Source organism: Mustela nivalis (assembly GCF_964662115.1).
Source record: "Mustela nivalis genome assembly, chromosome: 1".
Classification (NCBI taxonomy): Eukaryota; Metazoa; Chordata; class Mammalia; order Carnivora; family Mustelidae; genus Mustela; species Mustela nivalis.
The window spans coordinates 4,967,234-4,991,462 of record NC_139020.1 but is presented as its reverse complement, the minus strand read 5'-3'; the positions used below and the strand labels follow the sequence as shown (position 1 = coordinate 4,991,462).

Below are 24,229 nucleotides of genomic sequence, written 5' to 3'. Positions count from 1 at the left end.
GAGGCATTAAAATTTTTTTTATCATGTATTTGTTTATTTCTTTATAGTCTTTGCCTTTGGTGCTATCATACTGAATCAAATTGTAGAACCTATGTCATCTTATCACTATATCATTAGTATGTTTCTCTAACAAAAATAAAAGTTTTCTTATAAAACTGCAATATGAAATAAGTCAAGCAGAGAAAGTCAATTATCATACGGTTTCACTTACTTGTGGAGCATAAGGAATGACATGGAGAACATTAGGGGAAGGAAGGGAAAAGTGAAGGAAAGGAAATCCAAGGGGGAGAGGAGCCACAAGAGACTGCGGACTCTGAGAAACAAACTGAAGGTTTTAGAGGGCAGGGGGGTGGAGGATGGATGAGCCCAGTGATGGGTATTAAGGACGGCACATATTGCATGGAGCAATGGGTGTTATACATAATGAATCTTGGAACACTGAAAAAATAAGAATGAATGAATGAATGAATGAATAAAACCACAATATCAGTAACATACAAGAGTTATAATAACCTCTTGATACCTTCTAGTATCCACACCATATTCACTTTTCATGATGAGCTAAGAACACATCATTATTACATTATTAGTATTTGTAATTGTGCTTAGTATATCAGCCTTGTTGTACAGTTTACAGTTAATGACTCTCCATTCTCTTTTCATTCAAAGCAGGCTTCCCCTTTTATCTTTCATGTCTTTGACTTGTTGAAGAAGCCAGGTGAGTTGTTGTATAGGAAACCTCCAGTCTGAATTTCTTTCTTGGTGGTGTCATTGAACATATTCCTCTGGCAGTATTTCTTATAAACTGCAATTTAGCTCTCATGAGCAATTAGATCAAACTCAGCCCCTTTCCTCTCTCTCTGCATGCATACAACATGAAGCTCTCCTGCACTCAGTGACGCTGAATTGATCAACAAGTTCGGGTGAAAAAGTTTATCTGAATCACTTATTTCATTAAGGATTGAAATCATTTTCTAAATGCCATAGCTCCTTCACACTCGGTAGATGTAATTATTCTGCAAATAAGAACTTTTCTCCCTTAAATAGGATTCTTCAGTTATTTTGAAATACAATAGTCACAGGAAAGATAAAGAGAATTGCGGTTCTCTTTAACCTACCAAGTACCAAAATCAAGAGTTGGTGCCCTAGTTTCCCCTACGAAGGCTCATGAGATTCTTACTGTTGCTTTGGTTGTTATTAAATAGATATGTGTGTGTATCAAAGTATATACAAATATACAATATGCATATGTACATGACAAATATACAATATGCATATGTACATGTGTGTATTCATAACAAAATCAAAAGTTTTTAAAATGTTATATGGTTATCAATCAAACACAATCGTTATTTTTGAAATTCATCTCATCAACTCTCAGCCAAGGAAAACCCCTTCAGAAGTTGTCCCCTGTATCATTTTGACAAGACCCCATTAATGTTTCAGGCCCATTTATACGTTTCCTGTCTCAGACACTACAATCCACCACTCTTCCAAGGAGCCACGGTCCCTTTAGGGGGAGTACTATAAGGACACTAGGATCTAGACATTAGAGGTGCTTGCTGCTGTCCACTGCCCATTGCTTCCAGGCCTTTTCAACGTAAAGACCTTGGGGACCCAGTCATAAGAATATAGCAAGTGTGCACTAATAGTTTCTATTGGACATTTTAAGAAATTTTGTAGTTTTATCTTTCCTCTTACACTGAAAGTCTTGGTTCCAAATAAGAGTAGCATAAACATGATCACCCCCTTCCACCCCGTTATGCATTATAGTATTTTATAGGATGGGGCCCTCCAGGGTCTCTCAGGGCTCGTGACCACCTCTGTCACCCTTAGTAATGCTGAGTCACTCGAGTCACTCTGGCTCAATTTGACTCCTAAGGCCAGCAGTTCCCTCGGGGTGACTCTTTGTTCCGCTGAGAGGAGTATTTGTTGGACACTTGGGAGACCTTCGAGGAGTTGGGCCACCACTGAGTGATGTGGTCATCTCTGACTGCTCGCATGGCTGTCTGTACCCATCTTCCACTCTGAACTCAGATCGGTCTACCCGAGGGTGGTCAATGCTCCTCGATACATTTCCCAGGGGCCACTCAAGGGCAGATTTTCTGCTTTGGAGAGGAGTATCTATTGACTATTCTGCAGTTCTGTGACCATGAGGAGTCCCAGCAGCTTGGACCCGTTTGGTGCCCCCCCCGCTTCTGCTACACGGTGGCCATTCCTGCATGCCCCCACTGTGGTCAGCACTCTGTCCACACACCGACCCATGACCACGTGCCACTGAGTGCTCCTAGGAGGCTTTGTTCCTGTGTGTTTTCTCTTTTGCCATTATATTTGGTCTACTTTCATTTCAGGAGTTTAAGAGCATTAAAAACCTTGTCACTAGCATGCCCCCACAAGACCCAACCCCATGTGTGCATTTTAAAATGCTTATAAATCTAAAGTAAAATTAATTTTTATTTTTCCTTCAAAGTTTAGATTCCTAGAATAGTCATCTGCACTCAGTGTTGATGGTCTATTTTCTAACAGTAACAATTTCCTCCCTCAACTACATTATTAACATTTCTGTGAAAAAAGGTCCTCACAGTCATGTGCTACATACACAGACTCTCTCAAGGATCTTTCCATGGCCCTTGACTCAGTTGACCCTACAGCTACACCTCTAACCCCAAATGCTCAGAATCTTGGCATGAGACATTCCTTCATGAAATTGTGCCCTGAGGCTCCACACTTCCCATCACAAATGCCCACTGGGTGACCCCATGGACCCCACACCCTTCCACATGAGTCTTGCTGTCTATGCTTAAAACATTAGTAAGACATTCTATTAAACAACAACAACAACATCAAACTTGGAATTAAGAAAAGTAAATTTGCCTCTCCAACCCTAAGACTTAAATTTGAAAATTAGTATTTAATAATTAAGAATAGAAACAAGTCCACATTTCAGGCTTCTCTCTCTCCTTCTCTCTCTCTCTCTTTTTCTTCCCTAGTTTTCTCCTTCTTTTTAGATTTTCTATTCAGGTTTCTTTTTCAAGAAAGATGGGCTTTCAGGGATGCCTGGGTGTCTCAGTCGGTTAAGCATCTGTCTTCAATGAGGTCATGATCCCAGGGTCCTGGGATCGAGTCCCGCATTGGGCTCGCTGCTCAGCGGGGAGCCTGCTTCCCTCTCTCTCTGCCTGCCTCTCTGCCTGCTTGTGATCTCTCTCTGTCAAATAAATAAAATAAAATCTTAAAAAAAAAAAAGATGGGCTTTCAAAATACCATCACTTATTTCATTTTGGGGGGATGGAGAGATGTTTTTTGCTTCTTTTGCTAAAATTCAATTTAATCTTGTACCCAGATCTACCCCGTAACACTTCCCCTTTCTTGTCTCGATACTATTACGACATTCCTCTTGACTGCACACAAGATCTTTTCGAGGATATTCTGAGCAAGTAGAACACCAAGCTGTCATTAAAGCCACACAGACAAAGATCACAGAGGCCATTCACTTTCTCACTTGTTTTTCTCCAGTCTTTTTTTTTTTTTTTAAATGGGGTATAATTTTACTGCACTGACTGCTCTTGCTCTTAACAGAAGTAACAATGTAGACCTATAAAGGGATAAAGTAACAACTGGCATGAAGAAGAAGAGGTAAAGAAAAAGTATTTTTGTGTGCAGAGAAAAAAAATCTCTTGATTCTGAGTTGTATTTGCAAAGCCCCTGGAAACATGGTGGACTCTGGCTCTTTTAAGGATGTGAATGCAGATGAGAAGCCCAGCAAAAGCACAGTGAGTGGGTGTTCGGGCAGTAATGTTTTTAATTATGCCAACGGTCAACAGCTTTCTGTCCCGTCTCCCTCACAAAGCATCACTACAAATAAGATAAAGATATTCAGGTCACAAAGCAGTTTTACCTCCTAAAGCTGCAAGGGCAAAGGCCAGATTTTGCACCAGATTTCTAGGACTGAGATGGACATCTCACATTCTAATTGGGCTCCATGAAGAGCTAGCATATCACCGTGTGAGGGGGTTGCTTACTTGTTTGACAGATGGGCCAGTGGTGAAGATTATGCAAAAGGTGGCTATTTTCTCAAAGCGTAAATGCTAGAAAGGAAGGCACAACACTGACATATTACCAGCAGAGTGGAATCAACGGCCTTCAGGTTTTCCTCCCTTGAGAATAATTCTGGACAGAAGTGGGAGGGAGTGACTATCCCTTTACTTTTCAATGTGGGTTTTTTCCCCAATATTGTTAGACATAGTATGGGGAACCAGAGCCGTGTTCTCTGCGTCCGTGCTCTTCTCCCTCGGAGCTATGTGTCACCGAAAGCCTCACAGTGCTGGTGGACACGACACAAACACACAGGGCAAGGAGGCCTTCCCCTCGAAGCAGAAGCCATATCGGGTCGCAGGACTGTGGAATTTTACAAAACCTGAAATGGCTTCTCTTGGAATACCTACATGGGTAATGTATAGTATTAGGATTGGTTTAAAAAGAAAAAAAATAAATAAATAGCTTCAGTTGCTGAAATATTTTGAGGAAAAAAGAGAACTCTTTGTTTGAGTCATGAATTCTACAAGTTTGGTTGACTTGGGTCAGGACTCTGAAGAAGGAAGAACAGAAATGGTAACCACGGTCTCGAAGGGCTTTTACCTGATACAAAGAGTCGAGCGCTGTTACTCTGCCGGGTCTCCCCCGTGTATCTATGCCGCGTGATACAGCGGTAGTTATATAATCCATCTTCATTCTGTACATCTTTAATATACAAGGCTCCCGTGGATGTGATGAGAAATCTAGATCCTGCAACAGAAGAAAAGGACCGCCCAATTACAACAGAAGGAAAGCAACTCAAATCTCACCGACGGAGACAGTGTCTTCCCCACCTGAAGGAAGCCTAGGCAAAGGCTAATGATGGGAGTGTGTCGGTTACTCTGAGTCCAAGATATTTTAAATTTTCAATTACCCTAAAGTAGGAGTTTCGAGTAAATATATACTTAGAAAACCTAATCTCATGAATGAAGTTTTAAGGTCATGTTTGATCATCAGAGCGGAGAACGGGTGTACAATGATGTTCAGTGAGTTTAACAGATTTTTCTTGGTGACTACTTCTCTCTTACAACGTGATGAATCAAGGGACTGTTAACCTCATTCGGTGAACCTCACACGAGCATGAACTTTCACCTCAGTTTGACGTGTTTCCATGAAACTCACACACGTTAGGCTGGAAAGGAGTGAAATATCCACAAACTTCCCAGAAGGACTGTCTTACCTCCTCATAATAACAACCAACACTTAACACTTGATTCTGAGACTAAGACCAGTTCCCCATTATCAGTGTTCTGGAGGCCTGTGTGGTTTCTCAGTCACGACTCCGACCATGGTCAACCATCACTTTCCCTCTGGGATGCACGCTTTTGCTGGTCTCCCCGTACCGAACTGTCCACACTAAGAGACCAGATGCCAGTGCTGCTCTAGGAAGGATGAAGATGATTCTTCCTTTGAAAATGTGAATAGCTGAAGACAGTTTTTACTGTTCAATTATAATTTGATGATAAACCAAAGGAAGGCAAAGGCATGAACCCCGAAGCAAGCTGTGGCACCCAGATGGGGAGTGACTCAGGATCCCACTCGCTGAAGCTGTCTGGTTGTCTTACAGAATATTTCTCTGCCTGCTACAGTTCAAGTTGGGGGATAATGCAATTTTGTGATTTTCGGTAAGTGCTAATATACCAATAATTCGCTTTATTTTATTGTTTGTTGTTTTTAGGTTCATTTGAAACTTCCTTTTTTTTTTTTTTTTTTTTAATTTGAGTCAGAACTTACCAGGCATCTTGACTTCGATAATTTTAGGTCTCAAATAGTTAAGTTATGAACACAATTCCTACAGCCCTTGGTTATATTTTTATAAAGACTGCACTTTTTTCCTTAACCAGTTGTTCACATAAAATAAAAACGGTTTATGGTTTCTAACACAAGTAAGAGCAATTCAAAAGGGCATGGATAAGAAAAAAAATTCACAAAACAGATACCAATCTAGAATAATCTTTTTAAAAGAATGCAAATTAACAAAAAAAAAGTACAAAAATCTTTAAGTAAAAAAATTCACTTTTTAAACCATTTTAGTTATTTCAGGATATATTATAAATATGGTAGATATTAGAATAACTAGAAAAGCAAATGCTATATATTCTAGATATTTTTGCTTTATCCTCCCCCAAAGAGAAAGCAACTAAAAATACCTTTTGCCACTTGTCATATGTCATCACACACCAGCATTTCTTACCAATACATACTCTGTATAATTGAAACATTCTTTCTTTCAATATATTTTGCAAACTTACATGATGTTTTAATAACCACCTCTTTTAAAGTACTGATCCACAGACAGTAAAGAGGAACACAAAGATCATGTGTGTCATTCCTGGCACCTTCCATCGGCAGCAGTGATATGTAAGTGGAAGTGCTCTGCGTACCGCTTGCTTAGAAGCGCGGGAAATGCACCGGGAGGAAGCAGCCGCACGCGCTCATTACTCTGCCGATTCTGAGAAGGCACTGTTCTCCAGGCACATTTAATTTAACCACTTCTTGCTCCTGTAACATCTCACTTTTTTTTTTTTTTTCACCACTTAGTACGCCAAATAAGACCCTTAAGACATGTTGTTTCAGAAGAGCTTGAACTTCACTTGTTTCAAATATTCATAGGAAGAAGGAATTGGCCCAGCTACTGTACCACATTGAAACTATCTCTGTCTAGTGCCTCATTTCCCACTGAAACCCGCTTCAAAATCGACCAACATTTTAAATCAAAACAAAGATGGAGAACGGAAGCCTTTGACAAGGAGAGAGCCCTGAAGACCCAGGGTCTGGGTTAGTCTGAACCCCCAGTGGAATTTTCAGGCTCAACAAGGACACAGAGTCTTTGGAGCACCAGATGTCTTGTCTCCATGGTGATAAGAAATCATCTTAACGGCTCCCTAACTTGCCACCACGTGCCATTTCCTGCCTTCTATCATCGGAGCCTTTTATAACACAGAGAAAAGAAGGTTCGTTCACATCCTGAAACGGTTTGAAGAATGTAGCTCTGTTCAAATAAGCAAACACTGGGATACAAAATATGGGTATTAGTAATCGAAGCACACACGAACTCTGTCTCTGTCTCACATACACATATACATGCACACACATACACACACACACCCCTTTGCTACTCACAACTGTCTGGTAAGGTACAACTGTGCAAAAAGCCAAAATTTTATAGGTGATTTTATTTCCCTTGGAAAGCCGTTAGCACTTCAGATGAACACACGTCTCAAACACAGTGCATACTTGGTGTCATGTTAAACGTGGCAGATCAGTCAACTGAATGATAGTGAATGATCTGGGGGGTTCTGGGTCATCATTATGGATATCAATTATTGAGCTACACTGCTGAGTTATTACAGGGATGTCTCAGACGCTATCTTGGGTTCTCAACATGCACTAAATGGTTCCCAGATGTTGAAGTCCCAGTTCTGTTCTCAGCAGTGTATCTGCTCCTTCCTTTGCTACCAAGCAAACCAAGAGTTCTTCTGTCTGCTGCCCATATCCCCATCAACACATCCACAAGGTGATACATTCAGTACTCTGAGAGGTGGAAACCAGACACAGCACAGTTGTTAGAGCATTGCATAAACTAAGAATCTGTGAGTCACGAGGAAGTGTTGGTGTGGTTCTCCAGTGTTATTGATGTGAGCTTGTATGCCAGTGCCACTAACAAGCCCACAGCTTGGGTCCAGGTCAGCCAGCTCTGCACAGGGGCTAGAGGGATATTTCTATCTAGAGACCTAAAGCTAGCAAAGAAAATGGAACATCCGCACAATTGAGAGTATTCTAGGAACACTCAGGGTTTAGGTCCCGCAGCTACACTCTTCCTGTTTCCTTTTCAAGTTTTTTATGCAATAGCATCAGAGCAGAAATTAAAACAGCGGCAGTCTTAGCCATCCATTTTCCCAGTTACATGTAGCTGAAGATCTGAGCTGCAGAAGGCAGGCATCAGAGATGTCCAGAAGGAAGCACAAGGAAGCTGATGCTAGGAAATCCAGAGTTGAAGGGTATGCCATTTAGTGGGCCAGCCGTCTCCTGAGCTCTGGGAATCCAAAAAGGAATGAGACACAGCCTCTGTCTTCAGGGGACTTATGACCTGAAGAGATTTCGGTCTTAGGGTAGGAGACACAGCATCAAGGAGAGGAAATGATATGGAAGGGAAAAAGCTAAAGTGTGATCAGGAAACCCTGTCTCACCTGGCTGAAGGGAACTGCTAATACCAGGGAGGAAAGCTGTATTATTACCAAACCTGCCTATGTCCTTGCAGATGGCTCCAACATAAATAATTAAGTTTCTGTGTTAAAGCCTCCTTCATTAATCTGCTTGTTCAGTCTACTCAGCTAATTTTTTTCTCATTCTTTTTTTTTTTTTTAAGATTTTATTTATTTATTTGACAGAGAGAGACACAGCAAGAGAGGGAGCACAAGCAGGGGGAGTAGGAGAGGGAGAAGCAGGCTTCCTGCCAAGCAGGGAGCTAGGGAGCCCGATGCGGGGCTTGATTCCAGGAAACTGGGATCATGACCAGAGCCCAAGGCAGATGCTTAACGACTGAGCCACCCAGACACCCCTTTTTTCTTATTCTTTTTTCTTTTTAAGATTATTTATTTATTAATTTATTTGACAGACAGATATGGCAAATAGGCAGGGAGGCAGGCGGGGGCGGGGCAGGGGGCACAGCAGGCTCCTCGCTGAGCAGAGAGCCCAATAGGGGCCTCAATCCCAGGGCCCTGAGATCATGACCTGAGCTTTAAGCCACTGAGCCCCCCAGGTGCCCCCTTTTTTCTCATTCTTATAAAGAATCAAGTTAAAAGATCTTTTCCTTGGTACCAGGTAGAACAAGCTTACCTGCCTGTAAGGATTTCTCATTGTGGGAGAAAGAGATGGGTTTACTCATTTGTTAAGAAAAAATTTGTTAAAAAAATATTGAGCAAAGGAAAAAAAAAGAGAGAGCGAGAAAGAGAGAGAATAAGAAACAGACTCTTAACTACAGAGAATAAACTGATGGTCAGCAGAGGGAAGGTTGGGGGGGGGGATGGGGGAAGTAGGTGATGGGGGCTCCGGAGGGCACCTGTCCTGATGAGCACTGAGTGATGGACTGAATTGTTGGATCACTACTGTGCACATGAAAAATGACATAACACTGTAAGTTAACTACGCTTGAATGAAAGTTAAAACTTAACATGAAAAAAGAGTAAAAAGTAAAAACAAAGGTAACTAAAACAACAGTGACAACAACCACCACCACAACAACTGGGTTTTAGAATCCAGTGGCTCCAGATCCCCAACCTGTCAAAGTCACCTTCCAGACAAGACATTCAGCCTCTTTAAACTCGGGCTTGTGTATGTAGGAAAGGCAGGTGGTGAAGAGCTTCCTCTTTGTTCCGGTGTTGAAGTTCAGATAACTGCGTGCCTGTCGTGTCTCAGGTAGTCACACATCAAGTGGGGGTATCTAGAGAAGCAGGCATGATGTGTGTTATTTTGCTGTTCTGCTGGGCTTGGTCAGTGGTCTGCCAACCTCATGAGCACAAAGCTGGCCAGGGCCATCAGCCTGCCTGGGCCAGACAGGAAAGAGCCCACAGACACAGTATTGAATTTTTCAAGTATTTGCTGACTTCTCGGAAGCAGCCTCATGTAGCAGGAAAAGCATCTGAGTGGAAACAGCCCAGCTGAGTTTTACATCACATTCCTGCCACTTGAAGCTATGTCATCATGGGCAAAATATTTCCCAAACCCCCGTGAGCCAGGATCACACAACAGGGAACTGGCAGGGTGTGGAGGGACTGAACAAGGCCTGCAGAGCAGCTTGCTAAATTCCAGGGTGCGGCTGGGGACAGAGGACGGCTGTGCCAACACCATCCTCGGACATCCTCCCCGCAGGGAGCTGGGACATTTGTGGAAACCCAAGGTCTTCCTCTACAATCATCATCATGTGATTTGACTAAGAATATTCCCTGTATATTGGTCAGTATCTAAACACAAGACAGATATTCTGAAGTTTTCCAAAGTAACCATTTCTCACCCTTTGTATCTCATCCAACGCAAGGTCCTTCTGTTCCTCCTTCGAAGATACATCCAGAATCGTACGCTTCCCCATCTCCGCTACACGCCCAGGTCTGGAGGTCTCAGGCTTGTCTCACTCTGTTTCTACTGCTCCTCCCAGCCTGTTCCCCATCCAGCAGCCGTGGTCATTCAGCGCAGTAGATCAGATAGATCATTTACCGTCCACTGGATCCCACTCAACTGAATTATTCATGGTGGCCTACAGTGGCTCAGGCTTTTACCATATTTCCAAAAGCCATTCACCCCCTCTCTCCCTTTGCCACCACAGTCCAGCCAACCTGTCCTCTTAATCGCTCTACCTGAGGAATCCTGAGCCCATCTCTCTGCCTGGCTGACTCCTTCTTATCTTTCTAGCCTCAGTTCCTAAATCAACTTCCCAGCAATGCCAACCCACATGAACGTACCCACGGTCACTCATGCTCACAGAGCTTGATTTTATTACATCTACGTGAGGTTGCCTCGTGTATGTTTAAGATTGGCATAACATCTCTCTCCTCCAACCAGAATAGCAGAAACTTGATTTGCCTTGCTCAATTTTTCATCTCCATTACTCAGAGCGGTGCCTAGCTGTGCTATCTAGAAATATTTGTTCAGGAGGTGGGCGGCTGAAATGGTCTATCATTGCTTGTATACAAATGCGTCTCTTCTTAAGTCTGGGTAAAAAGCAAGCAAGATGAAATACCTCTTTTTAGGTTTCAACATGTAACTGTCTCATGTATAATACATAAATACCGTATTTTTTTTCCCCTCTAGGAGTGACTATAATATATTCTTTTATGAAAATGAGCATATTTTAAGATTTTGCTGTTAATTATTCTTTCATTATGCTCTCTGGCTTTTTCCCATGCAGCCGGGCTGTAAGCTCTTCAATAGGGACAATACTATGTTCAGGAAGATTTTAAATGCGTATTTGATTTTTCACTTAGTCAGAAATATATCTTAGGGGTTTTTTGCTTTTGCAATCTGAACTGAGTTAATAGTAATTAAAAGAACAGATGGTTCTTCTAATAGGATGCCAACTGGTAGCGTAACACAATGAAACTTTTATCAGCTGTGCCTGCCACCTCCAAGTGACAGCCGGCTGTGTCATGAAACTGAGCTTTGTCCCGGGCGCTTTCCATAACAGTCTCCAAGAAATAAGAGGAAGATTGAAAGCTATGTTCTAAGTATACGGTGCCAGAAACAAGATGAGCTTCTGAATGGATATCTTAACACTTTGGGGGGTTTGAAAGCTGAATTAGCATTAACTAAAATAGAAGTGGAAGCAGATAAATATATATATATAGTATATATATACTATATATATATACACACACACACACCCATATATATAAATATGCATATTTTATATGCATATTTATATATATTTAAAATCTATGATAAAGTTAAAGTTATTGCCTTCTCTTAATTCAGATGTAGAGTAGAATGGAATTGAAGTCTTCCTTTAGTTCTGAGGTAGATCTGTTGTGTGATGTGATGGTGGACGCCAAGCCACAGTTAGATATCTGTGTGAAGAAGCAGCTACAGAAACAACTTGGACAGGTGAGTGGCCTGATAAAAATGATTGTTCAAAGAAAATTATGTTGAAAGCTGCATATAAGGGAGAGGAGTAGGTCCTCAAGATAAGACTTCTAACCTGGTGTTGTGGGTTGAAGTGGGTTCTCACCCCCCAAAATTCAGGAGTTAAGTTCTAACCCCCAAGACCACATTCCAAATATGTGGTCTTATTTGGAAATAGGTTCATCACAGGTGTAATTAGTTAAGATGAGGTCATACTGAAGTAGGGTGCACCTCTAATTGAATGTGGTGGTTGTCAGAACAAGTGGAAATTTGGACACAGACATCTAGGTTTTGGCAGTAGTCCTAATCAGAGCTAACAGGTATTACCTGCTTAGTCTGAACATCCTGTGTTTTGACCCATTTGGTTCTCACAACAACCCCACGAGACAGGCACTGTTATTATTCCCACTTTATAGATGAGAACAATAAGGAACAGAAATTAAGTGACTTGCCCATGTTCCTACAACTTTCGGTATCCCCACCAGCATGTTACCCTGGTATCATGCCTGGGAGCTCACAGCCCTGCTCTGGGTTGTGTCCCAAGACACAAAGCACAGGAACAGGGATAGTAGAACCTAAGTGACACATCCAGAATCATTTAAGCCAAAGAATAAACAGAACTGGATTAGGAGAAGAGTGTTCCAAGTGCTCAGTCTGAAGAATGAACAGGACTGTGATGGTGCTGACAGGCAAAGAAGCTGGGGAGGGTGTCTGTTTTCATAGGGAAGGCATGCTTCCTTATGGTGTGTGGTAAAAGTCAGGCTGGAGACAGAGCTCTGGGGATCAAACTCTGCATTCCACAAAGCCCTTCATGTGAACTGATGCCCAGGAACCCCTCAGGTCAGGAGTGGAGGAAAAGGGGTAGCAAGACATAGCAAGAAAAAGGAGGGACAGAGACCCAGGAGGGCATGGAATTCTGAAAACCAGGTGGGGAGGACTTCCAGAAAGGATGGTAGAGACATAAGCATTGCATCTCCCTATCAGCACAAACTAGAATTCACATGTGACCTAAAAGGGTCTCCGTGTCATCTTCTGTACAGTGGGGAGATATTACCTTCCAGAAAATACTGCAATGTTGAGTAAGAACATCCATGTGAGTGTCTGCTAGGGAAAGCCATTCTAAAATAGTTGTAATCTGCAATAAAATGCAATGATAAAGTATCCCAATTGGCTAGGTCAATAAAAATATTAAATATCTAGCTACAGACAGCTAGGCATGTCTGCAATGAGCTTAAAGATTGCTACAAATCATTAACAAAGGGCAAAATAGTGTAAGACTTGGGTAAATGAAGAGGCATGAATCCCAGAATTAGACAGCCTGATATTGCAAAAATGTCCACCATCCACAAATGAAATTAATTGTATTTTGATTGATTTCTGAATGGAATTTATCTAGAACTTGACAAAAGTCAATGTGGATTATTTTCACCCAGGAGATTAGGAAAACATTAAAATATGCAATAATATGTAGTCTTCACAGGGCATAGGGAATGCACACATACTGTAGGAACATAAATGGGGGACGTCTTGGTTTTTGGTGGGCTCTCCAGTGGCCCATTTCAAATATAGAAATTGCATACAGTTCCCTCCAGCTTGACCCTTCAAAGAGCCTGTCCTATGGAAAGACTCAAACATGTGCACACACCAATGCAAGCAGAAGAGGTACACCTTGGCCTGTGCAAATGTGAAAAACCATAAACAAACCTAAATGCCAATCAAAGGGTGAATAAATGAACTGCTGGTGTATCCATACTATGCAGCCCTTTAAAAGACAATAAGGTACAACACCCAGTGCACCATGCAATATGTAACAATGAGTCTTGGAACACTGAAAAAAATAAAATTAAAATAAAATAACAAAAATAAAATAAAATAATAAAATAGACAACAAGGTAAATGTAGGCAGGCTGCAATACTGCATGTGAAGATTTGCAAGACATCAAATACAGTGAGTATAGGACACTTCATAATGTCCTGTATGAAAGGCAATGGATGTGTGCCTGTGTATAAATTTGTGTAAATGAACACAGAGCAAGGTGTCAGAAGATACCCACCAAAATGTCAGCTGTAGTCACCTCTGAAGTCACCAGCAGACTAGGGCAAGGGAAGGGAGAATTACAGGTTTTATTTCATAGTCTCGGGTGTTTGAGTATCTTAAAGGAAGACTCTATTAGTGCACTGCTTGTGCCGTTGAAATTTATTCTGAAGAAGGTGTCAGTGGGTGGTGAGCATATGGACGCAGCAGGCGTAGACCAAACTCATTTGAGCAACACGACAGAGAGGAAGGAGAAAAATCCAGGATAATATTTATATTGGAGTAAATGTGTCAAAGGATGGCCTTTTGTTAAGGTTGGTTTTCAATCTGATCACATTGATGCCTACCAAAAAGCATAAGGGGGGCTTTCAATATTTACCCTGATCTTTGAAACCGTCCCTCCAACAATCCAACCCCAATGTCTCAGCAGTGGGTAGCGGATCTCCTGATCTCCCAACCCTTCTTTGGTAACACAGGGCTTTACCCCTCATTGTATTGAATCTAGTCTGTTTGCATGTGTAACTCTGCCTCCCCCAATGTCACCAAGGCAGGTCAATCCCGGCATTTGCCTTACTTGCCTACTGTTTCCCCCCACCTCACTCAGTGTTGAATCAAATGCTCATTTGAATACTGATGACCTACTTATTTTGGATTTTTCCCGAAAATTGGCTCAGTACACAGGGCATCATATTTTCAGGATCTGCTGTGCTTACAAAAGTGTCACCAAGATATTCAAAGGAGTCCTGAAGCACCAGCCTAGATCTTGGGTTGCCTGGAGGAAATCACTTGCTCATAAAGGATGACGTTACCCCTGCACATGGGGCCTGAAGAATAAACTAGGAACCCTGGGCTAGATCTGATAAGTAAGGAGTGATTTGGTGTACATATGTTAAATTCTCTCAGAGCAATCTAAGACATTTTTCTTATGTAAATAAAATTCTCTCAGTGAAATTCTCCTGCAGTTAAATGAGGCTCAATTATACACTACTAATTTCAGCCTGCACACTGCATTCCAACTGTATACCTAATTACCCTATTTAGTCTCTTAATGATCAGATCTTCGTTCTTGAGCAGATAGTGCAGTCTGCCATTAATCTTTCCTCTAGTTAGATTCCAAGTTATTTAAATGAATAAATCCTTGGAAAGAATAGAATTTGATTTTCAAAGGAATTATTTTAAGGATTTTTTTTTTTTTTAAAGAGCCGAAGAAACTTATAAAATTTAAATTGTTATGTCTTCATTTATATGATGAACAGAACGGTTTAGGGCCCTGATATCTAGGAACAAATATTTTGGTGGGGGAGAAAATCAAAACAAGTAAATAGACAAAGAAAATAATTACAAAATGAGATAAGGGCTCTTAAGGGAATTAAGGCATGGAGGCTGAATCCACATGAATAGAATTGCTGTTTAGACAGGGTGGGGGAGGAAGGGTTTCTGTGGAGGGTACTTTTGGCAGGAGGCACAGTGGATGGGAGAGTAGGGCTGAGAGAAAGAAAGAAAAGAAAGCATGTGCCAAGGTCCTGAGGTGGGGAAATGGTGGTACATTCAAGCAGTTGAAATAAAATAAGTTTTGAAAGTAGAATTGACTGGATGTGGATTTGGCCTGGAGGCTGGGGTGAGGTCAAAGGCAACTTGTAGGTTTGGGGGAGGGGTGCTGGCAACTGGAGAGGAAAACATTCGCTAGAAAGGAGAAGCCTTGGGGCATGGCACTGGTTGTCCACGGGTGACTTATTTTGGACTTTTGGGCTTTAACAGATTGTGGGGAAGGTAAGAAAAAGAATGCCATGAGGGCTACTTGTCATATCGGGGTAACTCCCATCTGGAAAGACGCATCAACAGTATTCCCTGTCCCATGAGATTTCTGACTTTGAGGTAGGAAGAGCATACGTATTTCATGCTGATCACCTGTTCCAGTTGTGGCTGTGTGATACCGTGCTCATTAAAAAGCAACCTTTTCAGAAAGGAAAAGAAAGACGAGAAGAACAAAACACCGTTCTTCAATCTGCAATGCCTGTGCTTACGCTGGCTGACCATGCTGTGGACCCAAGAGGCACGGGAGCCCCTGGGCTTCTTTATGAAACACACTGAAAATTAATCATAAAGTTAGTCTGCCTCATGCATATGACATATGGCTATGGGAAAGAATTTAGAAAAATAGGAACCATTAAGGCTGAAAATAGACACAGTGGCCACTTAATATTACAGGATAATGGTTCTTCCCATGGCGGGCAGTGACCTATTAATGGGCTGTGAAATCAATTTCATGGATTGTAACTTTGTTTTTAAAAAATAAAATAGAGTCGATGGAACGGATTGGCGTGCATCACAAATAGGACGGGTAAGTCTTCTGTGAAAGCTTTGTTTGAATTCACAGGAGCCCATACAGATTGTGGACCCTATGTCTATGTCTATGTCTATAGACCCTTTGTCTATGTCTGTGTGCATGCGTCTCTGTATACATATGTGCTTACTGGGTCCCTACAAAATGTCTTTTTCCCTATGTATTTCTTACTGTGAGTAAAGGAAAAAAGTTTGGAAGAGCACTGTTAAGCATCTGGCAATCTGGCTGTTCTTTTTCACTAGGTTTCCCACCTCCAGGCAAGTCTCATGGTCTTCATCTATCTGGAATACTTAAAGTCTTCCCTTCACAGACGCAGACTGGCAAGGCTCTAAGGCCGCAGATCGGGTGGTCCTTACAGTCACAGTGGCAGGTGAAGCCACTGACTTCTTTTCTCAGCTGCATCATTTGAAAGTCTTGGATTACCTCTGTTTCTTGACCATGCAAGAAAGGGTCTACAGGAATTACAGGGAATCTACTGAGCATTCTTGCAAATCTGCATGCAAGTATATAGTTACAAATCTCCCTCCCCCGCAACAATGGTAGAAATCATGTTGGATACAGCTCCCGGAGATTGGATACCATATCCTCTTGTTTTCAAGTGGTCTGATCCAATGGGATTGGGTAGAATCTATGCCAGTTTCCATGTCCCAGAGCCTTAGGCTGTAAGAGTAACTCAATTTCCCAAATGGCTTCTCAGCACCTAGCTGACCATGAAACCTATCGCCTGGCAGAGTCTTTCCTAACAAAGCATTACTAATACAGTCATATAGCAATTGTGGAGCTGGTAATGGGGTTGAAGGTAACCCCATGGCTAAAGGCTAATTTCTAATTATAAGGAAAGAAAACTCACCATAAGTGTATGAGACATACAAAACATGATGAAACAGTGCCAGTTCAATATACATTTGTGTTGAGGTAAAGAAACACTGAAAGATAATATGTCCATGATGAGTCAGGATGAGACAGGGCCACTGTTGGAACACAGGCTGATGAGATTTTACAAAGAAATGCCGTGAGAACATACATTGAGAAGTTTTTACCCGACACGTGTCATCAGTGCTTCCAAGTCTTCCACAGGGAAAGCCTCTGGAGGGCGGCCCCTACCTACCCACCAGCTGTGTGCCTCTGTCTTCCTTTTGCTCTGATTCCCAGGATGTTCTGTGAGGACAAATGATCTCTGCTCCTCCCCCCAACACTTGTTGATCTTCTTTTTCTTTTTCCTTAATCACAGGAAAAGTAAGCCACTGGCTAAGAGCCCTTGGAGGGCAGCTGAATCTGGCCAGAATTTAATATTACTGTTGTGTTTTCACTATATTTGCATTGTTTTTAATTTAAGAATCTTTTTTATTAAGTTTTGTATTTTAATTCCAGTATAGTTAATGTATGGTGTGATATTAGCTTCGGGTATACAATACAGTGATTCATCTCTTCCATAGGACACCTGGCGCTCACTGCAGCAGTGATTCGTCTCTTCCATAGGACACCTGGCGCTCACCGCAGCAGGAGCCCTCCTTCATCCCCATCACCTTTTTGGTGAAGTGGCCATCCCCAACCCACCGCCCCTCTGGGGACCATCAGTGTGTTCTTTGTAGTTAAGAGACTGGTTCTTGGTTTGTCTCTCTTTCTCTCTTTTCCCTTGGCTCATTTATTTTGGTTCTCAAATTCCACATATGAGTGAAAATTTTCACTATATTTGTATTTGATACACACAAACACACCTATACATAGCTAACCATACTACTTAAAGGCAGCAATGCACGTATTCTTTAAGATTATATTGACTTCAGACAATATGAGTCCTGTAGACAGATAAATAACAGAGAAGATGATATTCAGTGACTGCAGAAATTGTAAAGGTGGTTCATGAATGACCAAACTTTGAGATGCACTATGTGCATGATGCTTCCAAGGAGAGTGAATTATATACATTGTTGCTTGAAGAAAAGGAAGGCCAGACAGATCTGGACTCACAGAGGGCCCAGTCAGGACAAAGCTGGTGACCTGGGAAAGCACAGGACAGGCCGTCCGTGTGTTACACCACTGAGGACGTGAGCAGTACAGTAGGCTGCTGGGAGGCCCAGGGCTTGGTGCCAGGATAGTGGCAGATAGTGGCAGATGATTTCCAGATTGCAAGTCAAGAGCTAAACCCAAGTGAAGCTAAACCCAATTATGGTTGGAGAGGGAGCAGAACCGAATGTAGACGATGTTTCCAAAGCCAGGCAACAAGACATTCAGTGGCAGAGGAAGCCACTGGGGCAGCACCAGGCCAGAGCAAAGAGAGACAGGGCAGAGGGCTCAGCATCATGACAAGGGGTCCCCAGTCCACAAGGGACCTGTGCTTTAGAGGAAGTTCCGGCCTTACAGCGATCTATGTCTTCTGACTTGCCCTGCTGCTATGTCCTCAGTCCGTCATCCTCCTTCCCTTTTTCATGTAATTAAAGAAATACAAACCGCCCACAGGCAGAAAATGTTCACCTGCGTGCCCACCACACAGAGCTGACCACTGTTAACATTCTTACGTGCTCTACTTATTCTAATGAAACAAATAACGCTTTACAAAAAAAGGATAAATTCCTCTCTTTGTTCCCTCTCCTCTCCTATCTTTTCCTCCTAAAATGCCATCATTATCAGGATTTTTAAAAAATATTTTATTTATTTAGTTGACAGAGAAGGATCACAAGTAGGCAGAGAGGCAGGCAGAGGTGGGGGGAAGCAGGCTCCCCACTGAGCAGAGAGCTGGATGCAGGGCTAGATCCCAGGACCCTGAGATCATGACCTGAGCTGAAGGGAGAGACTCCACCTGCCCCACAGGATTTTATTATATGTATTCTGTTCTGTTTTTATTCCATTGCCCACACCTACGTGTCCACCTCCATGAAGTGGACATCTATTTTTCTGTATCTTCTTTCTTTTTTTCAAATTTACATAAACAGCTTACTGTTTACTATGGGAAAACTTGCTTTTTCCACCCAACATTATGTTTTTTAAACTATACACGTTGATACAGAGAAATCAAATTCACTCTTTTTGATATAAGTATAGCATCATATTGTCTAAATAGGAATCATGCTAAGCACCACAAGGGAGCTCAGAGGAGGCACGTGTCTTTCTGGGTTTTTTTTGTTTTTTTTTTTTTCATTGCTGTCGTCTCAGCACCTGGAACAGTGCAACACACACACACACACACACACACACAGTAGTTGCTCATTAAGTATGAACCCAAAAATGAACGTGTCCTTTCGTTCCATGACTGATGGGTTTTGAGAGTCCACTATAGACAGAGTCTCAGACAAGCTTTACCGAGAGGTAGTCCTGACGCAGACGCGTCTTCCTCCATATGTAATTACTGGGTCGAGAACTTGTGTTTGCAGTTTTCCTGGCTTCTCCACCTTGTGACTTCTGAAAGGTCTGCCGTCTCACACCGTGGGTCAATGCTCTGGCTGTCTAGACTGGTGTTTGTGAGGCACTGACAACAGGGCCAGAGCGCATGCGGTTGGTTTTGCAAAGCCTCTCCCTCCCCCGTGTACATTTTTAAATTGATAAACCTTGGGGCAGCGGAATGTCTCAGTCGGTTTTAGCATCCGACACTTGGTTTCAGCTCAGGTCTTGATGTCAGGGTCGTGAGTTTGAGCCCGCGCCCAGCTCCACGCTCAGTGCCAAGTCTGCCTGAGATTCTGTTCTCCCTTGGCCCCTCCCGGCTGTGTGCTCTCTCTGTGCCCAAAATGAATACATGAATCTTTTTAAAAAGGTAAACCTTTATGGGAAAGGAGAAAGTGGAATTACTCCAAGTAATGACATAATCCCAAATATAAAATAAGTGGGAATAATGATTCACAGCGGGGACAGGGCTCCTCCGGGGCCAACGCGGTATGGTTGTCAAGGCCAGGCTCACGGCCTTCCAGCAAGCCGAGTCCCTTTCTAATCAAGGCTGCCGGTGGCAACAAGGAGCTCAGGGTCGCAGGCGGTCCGTCGTGCCAGGCCTTCCGGGAGGAGCGCCGCCGAGCAACCCTGCGTAAAGGCAGTCTCACGCTCCATTACACCACACCCTCTCCCCCACCCCCGGTAACGTACTAGCCTTGTAGCTCCAACGCGGGGCTTGTACTTCCTGTTTCCCTAGGCCACCTCCCCGGCAAATGTAAATGAAAGGAGGCCATTGAAAAGGAACGCTTGAGTCAAGCATATTTATTTTTCTTTGTCCAGCAACTCCTAACGGGTTCTGTCACTTCCTTGGAACAATTAAAAGAAAAACACTTGCACTGTCCTAAGTCTCGGCAAGACTTTAAAATTCTGAGCCCTCAGCTGAAGGCAGCTGTATGTAGAAAGGACAAGACTCTTCCGAGACTTGCTTTGAACATTCTACTCAAGGTGCAGGGACTGGGGTGGCTTGGGGGACACCCCACCTGGCCACCTCGCCAGGCCCTAGAGCGGCCACTTCTTGGAGAGCATTGGCATCCCCTGCTGGCCTGACTGAGGCCCCACAGACTCGCCCTGGGAGACGAGACTGAACCCGTGGTGGGAAACACAGGCTCAGAACTGCTATCAGAAATGAAATCGGGGAGTCCTGTGGGATCTGCGCAACCTTAAAATCTCCTCATAATGGCACGTGGTTCCCACTTTATTGATCTCTAACCAATTCCTTTTCTTTCTTGGGCCCAGAGAGAAACTAGTGATCAGCAGAATTCCGTTACAACGGTACCCTATCAGATAGATTACTTTTCAATTTCAAATGTAAGCAATCATGATTCTCAATTCCACATGTATTTCTTAATTATTACTGTTATTACCTTAGGCTAATCAAGTGAAACAGTGGGAGTGGAGAAGGAGCAAAGAAATCTGTAGCTGGCTGTGATCAATTCATTGTAAACACCACTGCACTCAGACCAGCCTCTTAATTAATTATTACTTTTAACTGCATTCTTGCTAGAAAACCATATAATGAATTTTCCTTTAAATATTGAAATAAAATTCCTCCTTGAGTTCCTTTTGGTCATTTATGTCACAAAAACACGGCATATTATTTAGAATCATATTTTCCTATTTTTCTTTCAAATAATTTAATAAGGTCAACAATCAAAAGTAGATTACAGCAACATTCATTTCTGACAACGTAAAAAAATAATTATTATGAAATGCTTGCACAGAAGAAACTAGAGATGGCGGGTCAACATAATAAACATCCATTTCAATGAGCATCTGAGCTGTTGGGTAAGGAAAATTCCTTAGGGACCTAGAAGTGAGAAAGAAATCAAACACTTTCAAACATTCTAGAACAAAGATCTCGTTGATGCTATGAGTGTCGTGGGACATCTGGTCTCCTAGGAAGCAATGAGGAAAGGAAAGAAAAGGCTTCAGTCCTGGAAGAGATGAGGAAGGATCTGCAGAAAGTCAAAACCTTCCCCACAGGGCAGACCAGAAGAGAACAATTCTTACCAAACACCCTCGCTTGTCTCTGCCTGGGCTTTGGGTAGGAAACATGTCTGACCACAGCACAAGACTGGCTTAGCTTTGGGGTTTAGATGTACGCTACCTACAGGGCCTAAGAAACTTTATGCCAGGAAATTAGCATAGAGTAACCCACTTCCCAAGACCAAGGGACGGAAGCAAAGGTCAATCTTCCCTGGAGAAACAAGCTACCAGGGATGTTTAAGCCCAACACTGAGTTCCCAATCCTAAACCAAGAACATCGTAAAGAACAATTTACTCTAGAAAAATCAAAAGAAACAACAGAGACCTCAGATAATGGAATAACTTGGTACAGTTATTCCATTATCCATTATATATCATATTTTATATATGTTTATATATATATATACATATTCCATTATCCATTATATTATGTATCCATTATATTAATGACTAAATTAATATTTTTTTAAGATTTTATTTATTTGACAGACAGAGATCACAGGTAGGCAGAGAGGCTTCCTGCCAAGGAGAGGGCCAGATGCGGGGCTTGACCCCAGGAACCTGAGGTCATGACCTGAGCTGAAGGCAGAGGCTTAACCCACTGGGCCACCCAGGTGCCCCTCCACCCATGTCTTAAACTGGGAGGCATCTATTTCCTATTTGTAAAACCAAACCATGTGCTTTGCTGTTTACAAAGAAATTTTATGGCCATTACTATATTGAATCTCCATAGCAGGCCATTTTAAGACATAGACCCTCATTCTCCAACGATTCTTCAGATTGTGTTCTTTGAAAATATCTGACACAATTCTAAGAAATGTCAACTTTACATTTTGAGAGTTGTGTCCAATCTTAAGAAAGCCTATGAGAATGCATTCCAATGCAAATGAGGTATGGTTACATGAATTCATTGCTCAAGGGTAAGCAAGTCTTTCTTTTTTCTTTTTTCTTAAATTCCTTATATTTTCTTCCCATATTTTCTCACCTAGGAATTGCTCACAAATTCTGTGTGGAACACATTCATTTCCTATTTGTTTACATAAACATTTCTCACAGCAAATATGGTGGACAGTGTAAGGATCCTATACCATTCAGATGCTGGGGATATACAGCATGGCGAATTCACCTTTTCCTTCAATCTAACTCAACACGTGTTTAATCAAAGCAGGATAATCCTTTATAAAGGATGAATAAAATCCCTTGCATTTTAAGATAATTTGCTCTCTTCTTGAAAGACAGTACAAAAGGGCTTTTTCCAGCATACATTTTACTCATTTTGATACCATCTGATAAATTATTCTCTTGTCATGCTGAGAAAACTTCAACTTGTCATTTGAGCGAGGATATAATAAAGTCGTTATAAATGTCGAGCACTGAAACCATCTTTCTTTCATTTCTGGATATTAAATTTTAATTAGAGAACATCCCTTTAAATAACCAGTATTTTATAGAGAGAAATAGCATAAATGAAGGCCATAAGGAAAAAGCTAATATTTTAAAAACGACAACAGACTGGGTACTACTTTTTCGCGAACTCATTCTAAAGATATCCAATGTATGTTACAAACACCACGAAGGATGATACAAAAACAAGGGTGACCCCATCACAGATATTTTAGCATTAATACTTTACAGGCTTATTTACAAAGTGCTTTGTTAAATTCCACAAATCATTTCAACCATATGAACCAAGTTGACAGGGATCATACCATCGAAACCACAGCCAGCGTATTACATTTATATAATAAAATTTTTTAAATAATATAATAAAATTATTGATTTTACTTAAAAAAAATAGCTAAAGTGCAACAGAAATCTGGACTCAGCTGGCTTAGGTTAATGAAAGGCATGAGAACAGCGTACCTTTAACTTTTGTTCTAAAAAGAAAATACACTGTATTCTAATCACTAGGTGGATAAGCACTCTCCAAAAGATCTTCTTCATGTACCTTGGCCAACTGTTGTGTCTGCTCCAATTGCCCCCACACACCTGACCATACACAATGCTCAGTCAGCATGTAGAGGAAAACTTGAGAGTGGAGTTGTTGAGAGAATGAGGAAGTGAGAGAACATCTATGTAGCTGAGGAGAAGAGATGAAATAGGAGACAATGTACCTTCAAAGAAGGCAAGTTGACATGAACTTGGGCGTTAACTGCCCTGGGGATCACCACCGTGTATTACTGAGAACAAATCCCAATTGTTGCCCTTTCACTGTTGCCCCTTCATTGCCTGACTCTTGTTCCTGCCCTGTGGAAATCTCCTGGGGAGGAGAGCTGCAAGCAAACGTGGGAAGGAGAGCATTTGTGGGATGGTGTTTCAGGTGAGTTTTGCATAACCACATTTCCTCTGACTTCTCTCACTCCATTTCAAATTCAGACCTTCTCTGGAGGCCTGTGAGCCTAATTTCAATATTCAGTCAAAACTCAGTTTTTGTTCATTTTTTTCTCTACTGCACAGAAGTAAAGAGCATGGAGTCTATCAGTCATCTGTTAGACAGCAACGAATTTAGAAGGATCTGTAATAGGCAACCAAGAAGGGGATTGTTCGTTTTCAAACTGACAGGTGCAAAAAGCAGATATGAATAACCCATGGTGGGAGACGGAAGGCCTTTGATGAGTTGATTGCCAGTACAACTTGTTCTGTGTCTTGCCTTTGGCTTCATCTTTCAATATGGCATCTGTATTAGTTTCTTAGGGCAGCTGTAACAAAGTCCCACCAACTGGATGCTTTAAACCACACAGATTTCTTCTCTCATATTT

The 24,229-nt window shown here is 42.0% G+C and overlaps 1 protein-coding gene across 2 annotated transcripts in view; it reads right to left on the bottom strand.

Moving 5' to 3' along the window:
* Nucleotides 1-24,229, bottom strand: part of DSCAM (DS cell adhesion molecule) — a 745,695-nt gene that overhangs the window by 304,183 nt on the left and 417,283 nt on the right. For both annotated transcript variants that reach the window (XM_082722200.1, XM_082722199.1), the window contains exon 4: nucleotides 4,636-4,782. In XM_082722200.1, coding sequence (XP_082578326.1) covers nucleotides 4,636-4,782 — 147 coding nt within the window. The remainder of the gene's footprint in view (nucleotides 1-4,635; nucleotides 4,783-24,229) is intronic.